Source organism: Calidris pugnax, unplaced genomic scaffold (assembly GCF_001431845.1).
Source record: "Calidris pugnax isolate Ruff unplaced genomic scaffold, ASM143184v1 scaffold273, whole genome shotgun sequence".
In the NCBI taxonomy this organism is placed as follows: domain Eukaryota; kingdom Metazoa; phylum Chordata; class Aves; order Charadriiformes; family Scolopacidae; genus Calidris; species Calidris pugnax.
The window spans coordinates 14,926,945-14,936,479 of record NW_015094508.1 but is presented as its reverse complement, the minus strand read 5'-3'; the positions used below and the strand labels follow the sequence as shown (position 1 = coordinate 14,936,479).

Genomic DNA, 9,535 nt, shown 5'->3' with positions numbered 1-9,535 from the left:
TGAGATTGACCCAGCAGACACCCGTGAGAAGAGAGAATGCGGAGAATTCAGCTGTTAGCTGAGTTTCTAGCTTCATTATTTCTGTTTATCAAATCCCTCCACCCTCAGCCAAGACCCCAAGGTTTTTGCGTGTGCTAAGGTGTGATGTGCTGCTATGAACATGACCTAATCTTCTACTGGTTCTAATGGCAGAATAGAATGCCACGAACAACAGTAACAACAGATGAAACTTGAGATTTTTAATCTTTATTTTATTGATTGTTTTGCAAATACATAGAAGGACTTTGACATGTCGTTTGCAGAGCTTACAGTACAACTACATTTCTATATTTCTTTCTGCTTTTTCAGGGACAAAAGTCAATAAAATATAAAGTGAAATAAGTCCAATGTGATAATATAGTAGAATCTGCTTCTTCAGGACAAAGATTACCAACTGTCCCTGTCTTGTGAAGTGCTGTCAAGCAGGGGATGATCTCAGTGGTGCCCCAATAAAATTTCATGCACATCATCAACCACTAAAGAGGAACAAGAAGCTTCCACCCCTGCAACACCAATCATTGCACCTACTGCGCAGAGTATACCTCACCGATGAACCATGCTTGGCGTCCACAGAGAAGGAAACACTTAGGAGTGCTTTAATTCCTAATCCTACTTTACAAATCAAAAAATGGAATCACAGCTTGTTGCAATTAACTTGTGCGGATAAATGATGTTTTCATAACAATACCAATATTTTACCACAATATATTGTCCTCAAGATAAAAAAAAAATCAAGTGTGACATAAATATTTGCACCACTGTTGGATACGGAGAAAGCCTGTTCTCCTTTTCTTCCCCGGTTTTCAGCATCATATTGACTTTTGCTCTCTTGCATTAACAGACACGAATAAAAGAAGACACAGAACTCAGATATCCAGCATGCATAACAATCTTCAAGTACTATTCCATACTCTTGATCGAGTGTGATCCCCAAGCTGAAGAGAAAAAATGACCTGTTGTACAGACCTTAGCTGGTTATTCCCCACAACATCCCTGTGAGGTAGGAAGAACATCCCCTTTTCAGCAACAGGACAAGGCAGAGAGCACAGGTGGCATTTCCAAAGGCAGTAAGTGGAGAACTAGAAAAGTTGAAACTCAGGAGCTTTTGGCTCCTAATTCTTTGCTTCAGAAACCAAAGTGCTGAACTCCCAGACATTACCAGGTCATAAGTCTTTTTGTAGCCATACGTTAGTGACAACGATGGCTTCTGTGCGTGTGCCAGCAAAGTGTAGTTCTATGGCAGGAGCAGCAACACGTGGTGCTGCCCTCAGACACTTCTATGGTACTTTACATATGTCAATAAATGTTCACTGTAATTAGCTCATCAGTCCTACAACTAATGTAACATCGGTAATTGCAATAGATCAACATTTCATTCATAGATTTCTTTAAGACTTCTCCAGCTATTTAATCATGTATTTATTCTCTGGATAAGTTGGTAGTAACTCCCTTCCCCTGTATAATAGTTCTTATGCTCCTCCCTCTAAAACCAGAATGCATTCTGGGTACTCTGTACGAGAGCTTTGAGTGACGATAACAAGACGCCCTTAGGGATCGCAGCCATCCCCGCAGGGTAGCTCTTCACCCATCCTTGTCCCTGAAGGCATAGGTAGGCCCCTTTTGCTGTGTACAGCACCACACGGCTCAGAATGGTCACTGAAGTGTCTTTATGGGCTGGGGAAGAGGCCTCTGGGCTGCTCTGTCCAAAAGCAAAACTGTTTCACAATGAGCTAAAATAAAGTCAACTTTTGTTGTATAGAGACTTTAAACCTGCAAAACATCTGTGAGCAGAACTTCAGTCCACCTCCACAGCAATAGAAATGGCCAAAGTTTAAGAAAGTAACTTGTCTGGAATGAGAGAATAGCATAGGGAATACACCTAAATAAAGAAAACGGGTGAAAACTAAAGCTAGGTAAAAACTCACTTGTGCTAATCCTGGGTTAAGGTATTCTGGAACACTTTGATCAATGTAGTTTCAAGTCTTGCATCCAAATTAGATATCAACCAAATCACTTGTATATGTTTAATCATTAAATTAGAGCTAGTCTTTGTACAACGCTTTCCTTTCCCATGGGTTCAGCATCAGGTCTTGCCTATATGTTCAGACTATACAGCTGCCCACTGCCCATCAGCACGTGTGAGCTCATGTCACGCAACCTAGTATTACGGCAGTACTTCTGTACCAGCATAAAGGTGCTTACAAAGGCATTTTGTTTATTCCCATGTGGGAAGCAGGATAACCCATTCTGGTATTGACAAGAGACTATCAAAGAATTGTTTAGAGTCAGTGTAGCTAAACAAAATAATCTCTCTAAGCAAAACAGTTTTACTGCTATAAAACCCATGTGCGGATCAAGACAAATTGTATGACTGACCCATAAAAGAGACAGAAAAATGCAGTACAAAGGCAAGTACAGAAGCTCAATACTGCAGGATTTTCCTCTCTGGTTCCCTAGAAATGTGTTACATTTCTTCTGCAACACATACCGACTATGGTGAATACCTCATCTATCAAGTACTAGATATACCTTCTATACCATATCCCCACACTGCTTATCACATGCAAGACAGGCGCATATATATATATATTATATATCTTTATTTGTGCATCCACGTTTTACGTGTTTTTCAGTCACTTGGTCTCCTCTAGTCCTGATGTCAAACATTATGTCAGGAATTATTTTAACTGAAGACTTTTACGTGTTCCTATTTATATGAATGACAGAAACCATTATATTTGGAGAGAACACTGCATTTTAGTAAATGCAGATTTCCAGTCAATTTTTGTTGTGTATAACAAAGACACACTGTGCTGATATAGGATGTGAGATCCAATGCTGTCATATTATCTATTTGCAAAAATAGCAGTCATTTTGTAATTAATAACAGGGAAAGGAAGATCTTTATCAAATAGCAGAACCAGCATGAAAGAATGACTTTTCATTTTGATTGTCTTACATCTTCATTCTAGCTATCGTGAGTCCAACTCTTTAGTTTGGGTTCCAAGCTCTTTAGTTTTTGCCAATGCCTTGATCAGCAAGTGGTCTAAAGTTACTGCTTTTACCCTTAACGAAACATACTGCCTCCCAAGTGCCCACAACATTCTCTTCCCCCATTTCTCTACATCACACTGGAAGAACAGACCTCACTCAAGAAACAATCTGCATTTACCTTTGAATGAGGGCTGGGGGGAAGAATTATATCGGGGCAGTAAGAGTGGTTCACACGGGACCATTGTGCAGCTACCAGTTGCCCGCATGGGGAAGGAGACTTTTTAATATTCCTCCTTCATATTAGCTTCATTCTAGTTTGTATGATTTAAATAGAAGGGGTCAGAGTTGGACTTTGGGACGTGTAGGCTTCTTAATGCCAACAGACACACACCGTGGAAATAGAAGATACCTTCAGGGCTAAAACATCAGTTTTTTCTACCAGTATAAACAGTTTTGTCACAGACTCATTAAAAGGTTCAGGAAAAGGGAAGACCATATTTCTGATGTCTCTTCACAGCCGTCTATGTTTGCTATAGACCACTCCAGAAAAAAACCCCACACCTTTACAGCAGAATGGACATGGTAGGTGCTGTAGTTTCAGAGCAATAAAGTGACTTGTAAGTTTAATGACATCAGGAAAAGCAGAGGCAATCACAAGTTTTGCATGGTCATTTTGGCAGAAACTACAAGGCATTTTTTGACCATGTTTATTAACATTTTAGTACAACATTATTCAAAATTCAGGGAATAAATTCACCCTTCCATTAAAATTGGTAATGTTATGAAAGTAAAATACAATTTAGGCTGATAGTCACAGTCTGAGTTTAACTGCCTGGAAACTACTTACAAAGCCCTTAATAAAAAAAAAAAAAAAAAAGACATAAAAATCATCTTCCCAAGAGAAAATAATCTGTCAGCATCTGGAATTCTGATAAATGGTTTACCAAAACTTAGTAGCCCCAGCAGAGCCAAAAAGTCAGGATTCAGCAGCACTCCCTTAGCATTCCTTCTCCCCTCACCATAATAAAAAAAAAAAAAAAAAAGGACATAAAATTGCAAAACAGTCATGGATTTCTCTTCGCCGAGCTCCCATTTGGAAACAAGCCTTCTGGCAAGTTAAGCCCAGTCTGTATTTCACGTTTAAATCTGCCTCATTGGTATTAGTTTTGGCGAAACCTAGCAAGAAGGAGGGAAAAAACACAACAGTTGGCATACAGACATAGCAGTACAACCCACCGCTCAATTCCACCTCTGTCAACTACGTGCCACTGAAGACTAGAGACACTGTATTTATTTAAACTGATATATTTGCAGTATTTCAGACATAAACACACCCACAACTAAATTTTCTGATGCAGGAATATAAGATATGTGTGGCGCTAGTATCTAGCCTCTAAACTTCATTTATTTTGAGTTGGTTTATTTACTCAAGAATGCAAGCAGATTAAACTTGGACAGCCTGCTAACTCTACTTGCCCCTGCTAACTGCACAGTTTTCTCAGATGGCTTCCAACGCCAGCAGAAGGGACAGCTGAACTCTGGTGAAGCAGCTCCTCAATTATACAGCATCCAGGGTGGCATACAAAGGCAACTCACAAATAGGCCATGGCTTAGTTAATGCACTGGCTGATAAATGGTCATAGTTTGGGTACAGTGGGGCTGTGCTTGCCATGAACAGCCATGGGAGAGACAGCTGCAGATGGGCAACAGCTTCAGCCACCACCTTCTAATCCACTTGCATTTACACATCAATAAACTGAACGATGTAGAGGCAACAAAACAGATTATATTCAACATAGGATTGATTCGCCTCTGCAATATTAGCGTGCCAAGGAATCTTAAACTGCTGATTCTCCTTCTTTGATCAACAGCCAAGATCATTCTGCTTTTCCTCCCCACCCACCAGGAGATAGGATGCTCTTTGTCAATGCTGGGTCTGGACAGAAGTAGTCGGTGTGTTTTGGAACATTGATATTAGCAGGGAATATACAATCAAATGTTTACATATTATACACATACTGTACCTACAGTTTATGTATACATTTCATTTGATTATTTGTTTGATGATTATATAATTCAATACTTTGTATTAATTACTTATAATTTTACTTATTTTTTTTTAAATTTGCCTTCTTCCATTCACATTCAGGTGACTTGTTTAATGATGATATAGTTTAATATTTCTAATTTTATCTTTTATTTTTAAACTTGCTTTTTTCCATTCACATTCATTTTTATGTGAGGACATGGTTCTTGTTTTAATTCCTTATACTCATAAAAATCAATTAGTGGTATTATAAGATATCCAGCAGACCAAAAATAAAGCACAGTAAGCCTAAATAGGAAAGCACATGAGGAAAGAAGGTGCAAATAGGAACAATACAGAGAAGACTTTGAAGAGTAGCAATGGTTAACATTTGATTGAACCCTGACTGCAGGTTTACACAACTATTCTGAGGAAAAGCTCTCCACAGAAGATTCAAGCCTCGTTAAGTATCTCCTGTTCCCAGGAATATGCTATTTAAATAGGTGCCTCAGGATGACGATCAAAAATAACTCATGAGATCTTACTTGTTCAGGATGAAAAACAGTTCCACAGATAGTCTGGCTCCTGGTTGATTAATCTGTCCCACTGAATCCTGTACTGCATTCCCTCTGCCTCCTTATCCCATCTTTTTCACTTAACAGTGCTGAACAAGCTAACTCATAAAAGAATGATATATAAGGGCCTTTCCTAGCATTAAAGCCTTTTTCTTTTAGAGGTACAGGGCTGCACTTCCTGTACCAGTTAGAGTTCTACATTATCCTTCCTCTAGCCACTGTATATCATCATTTATAAACCTTATGAGAATAGCCACCAAGGAAAGCTTACTTCATGAAGAATGCGTTTACTGCATCAAATGTTAATGAAATGTTTTCAGTGGATGGAAACTGTTCATTGATTTTTCAAAGTTGTGTGTGAACTAGGATAATAAATAGATGTAATAGGTACAAGTGTAGAGGAGCTGGAGAAACTCCCTGAGTGCACCAGCATTTCTGGACAAGTTGCAGAAATGTTTCAACGCTTCTGAAGTGCCAATGTGCCTCGCTTAATTTGGGCCTATTTCTGCCTCACCCAGGGATGGTTCCATTGAGGCAAAGGCAAAAACTGGAGGATGAAGATAGCACCACTAAAAATCTGTATTCTGAAAAAAAAAAAAAAAAAAAAGACAGGAAGCAATTACTGGAGGAGATTACTGTTTTTCTGCCGCCGTAAATTTTGGTGCCATCAAAACGTCAAGTGTTTCACATCTGAATGAGCATATCATGTTAAATGAAATGCCTGCACATCTGATGCCAGCAGCTGTCACTTGCTGCTGGGTCTGGTCCCCCTGGGCAACAGGGGTGGTGAGAGCACAGCACCGCTCAGAACGGGACCCAAATAGTGCTGCTTGCTCCAAATAAAATGCGATTAACTAAGCAGAAAAATGCTAACGTAGCAAAAGGGATGGTTTGTGCTTGGAAAAGTAGGAGTAATCAAGTTTGAAATGCAGAAAGCCCCCCGTGTCCATTGCTTTAAATCCCAGAAGAGTCAGCCAATTTGGTAACACAGCACAACATTTGGTAAGAGCTGGATGTGCTTAATGAAGACTGTATTACAGAACAGTTCTCAAAAAAAAAAAAAAAAAAAAAAAGACCATTAGTGTTAGCATATTTGTTAAAATAATAAAAGTTGATTATCCCTTATTAACTCCTAATCATTTGAAATTGCAGCTAAAAGCAAAGCACAACATCAACATCAGCTTTTGTACAAAAATCTGTTCCTAATGTGACTTTTGCAGTGGGGGTGATTGATCAGGAAAAAAAACACAACACCCATCTAAAAATGGACTCAATCCTGCAACAGCCTTTTTCCACAAAGGAAGATGTACTTCCAGAAAATAAAACCATATCCTCTATTATTTTTTACTCACTGGCCTGAACCTGGACAGTCAATTTCTTTTTAAACACTAGTCAATTGCTATTAAACTACCCAATGTTTCCTTGGCAGACACTTTTCCTAAAAGGTAACATGGAGTTTAAGATCATTTTGTAAAACTGAACTTTTACGTTAAGACCAAAAAAAAAGGGGGGGAAGGGGGCAGTTTTTACAACACAGTTATCCTGATTAACTTTATAATGAAATACATCTGCAAAAGTATGGTTCTCAATCCGTTCTTTCATGGTCTCATCAAAGGTATAAGCCAGTACAAGCCCAAACAGATTACCTGCCAGGGTGATCGATACGCTAGGCTACAGCAAATCTGATTTAAGCATACAAGATAAGCCAACACCTTGTCTTCACAGCACAGTAAAATTGAAGGCAAATTGTTTATTTTTTATATAATGCCAGTCTATAATGAAGATCGTTGACTCTAAATCATGTTTTCTTTGACATTTTGTTGTCACAAATGTCCTTTAGAAGATGTTTTTCCAGATATGCAAGCAGGCTGTGGTGAAAATGAGACTGTATAGCCAAATGTGTCTCCAAGAAAGCTGTTTAGACTATCAAGTTCTCCCCTCCAAAAAGGAGTAATCTCCATGGGGACAGACAGTTATATATAAAGGTACAGCCACCCCTTAAAACCTCACTTGTAATGAACCTAGAGAGATGTTTGTTTTAGTTCAGATCATTCCCTGCATCCACTGAAAGAAGCTGCTAGGAAAGGGGTCAACTCCTCATTTTCCATGCATTAGTTCTGCTTCAAACTAGCAAAACATATGATCCAAAAAACCTGCTTTCTACTGTAGCAATACAATATCACTAAAGTTCCTGTCATCAATATGAACAAGAACAAGATGTCTCATTCAGTGAACATAAATAATAACAAGCACAACTGCTATTCTTGCAAGGAAGCCTGAGGCAGAGTCTTGAAATGTAGAAAAAGGGACTAAGGATGTTGCTCTCTGAACAAATGCCTACCACAATGCTCAAATCTCTGTTTTCTGAACTCCAAAGCTAAGGAGCTGTAGGTGTTTGCTATATATGAGTATCAGGCCATCAAGGGTCCAGTGTTACATAACAGTGATCACAGATCACTGCCGTCACAGATGTCAACAGCAGTTTGGGTAAGGATTTCAGTGAGAGGAGGACTGTGTCATTGTGGCCTTGGAACATTCTTTACAGGAGGCAAAAAAAAAAAAAAATTAAAAAGAAAGAAAGGAATAGCCTCTTCCGTGCCACAGCTTTACAAACAAATCACTGTGGTTCATGTTTTCCATCTGCAGTGCTACAGAGATTTCAGGCACCTTTGGAACAACCAATCAGCCAGTAACGCTGACCCCAGCCCATACCTTGGTGGAGGTACGTGCTTTGCAAGCACTTATGCAAGCCACGTGCTTTCAAGGTAAGTACATGAAAGTGCATAAATCAAGCAGCATCTACATTTTTCATGCCCACATCTCCTTTAGTGCAGCTGATGATTCCGTGCATGACCACAGCAGCCACACGGAGCAGATCGTGCCGGAGGTTGCCTTTAGGAGAACTCGGAAGCGGTGCCTGTGAAGTGTCCCTGCCTGATCCCAGCGAGACAGATCCCATGGACCCAGGAGGTGTGGGTTGTTGCAATACCTCTCATTAGTTGCTAACTTCAGGCTACTTTAATGATTCAAAATTTATAGAACTCATTTGTAAAATCTACAGGGAAGCACTGAGGGACAGTGGGTGGTGCTGACCTTTTCTTTGGTCCTAATAGTCTTGCTCCACCATACCCACCATGCTGCTGCAAAGCTTAATCTCATTTGAGGCTTAATCATTTGAGGCTTATCTCTCCTTTTTCTGAATTCTTTGGTTGCTTCTGCTTTCATTGCCTTGAGCCTAGGCTGTTGGACTTTACCTTCGGTAACACTCTCTCAATTAAATATGTATCTATTGGTCACCAGAACCAAAAAGAAACCAACTCCTTCCAAACAAGCAGGTTTGGAACACATAAGGACTGGAGTCCTCTGACAACAAAAGTCTTTTCCTGTAGTTTCAGTCTAAATGCCTACTAAACACGGCAACTTCAAATTCATCATGAAGTTAATCCCAAATTAAAGAACAGAACACAGTGACTGACTGCAAAAGATATGAACTTACAAGGTCAATTTTATCTTTTAATTTTGGATGCTAGCTGTTTGGCAGGCTGATCAGCCAAAGAAAAAGAAGTCCCAACATTACTGAAGTTTTAAAAAATTGATCATTTTTTCCTAAATCAGAGTCAGAGGATGAATAAATAATTTCTTTTGCACACAGAATAGCTGAATATGGAAGGTTGTTTCCACTGTAAATTAAAAAATAATAATGACTTCCATAAAATGTTACATGGAAAATTAATAATGGAGCAAAGTGATTTTGTAGAAGTTTCCTGCACTTTGCAGTTGCAAGTCGCTCATCTTTAACCGAACAATTTTTCTCAGAAAAACGGCTGTTTTCAGAAGTGAACAGGTCTCTATTTAAAATATTTAAAACTCCACAAGAAAAACATATACTATCATATTTAGT

General features: G+C 39.1%; 1 protein-coding gene across 3 annotated transcripts in view; it reads right to left on the bottom strand.

The window, feature by feature from the left end:
- Positions 1–230: 230 nt before the first annotated feature.
- The window catches only part of OXCT1 (3-oxoacid CoA-transferase 1), an 80,140-nt gene continuing 70,835 nt past the window's right edge, over positions 231–9,535 (bottom strand). Inside the window, exons 16-17 of one of the 3 annotated variants that reach the window (XM_014964931.1) lie at positions 4,053–4,209; positions 231–3,886 (exon numbers count right to left, since the gene is read on the bottom strand). In XM_014964931.1, coding sequence (XP_014820417.1) covers positions 4,174–4,209 — 36 coding nt within the window. In that variant the 3' untranslated portion in view covers positions 231–3,886; positions 4,053–4,173. Of the gene's footprint in view, positions 3,910–4,052; positions 4,210–9,535 lie in introns of all 3 variants that reach the window. The other 2 variants (XM_014964933.1, XM_014964932.1) reach the window with 2 other exon arrangements.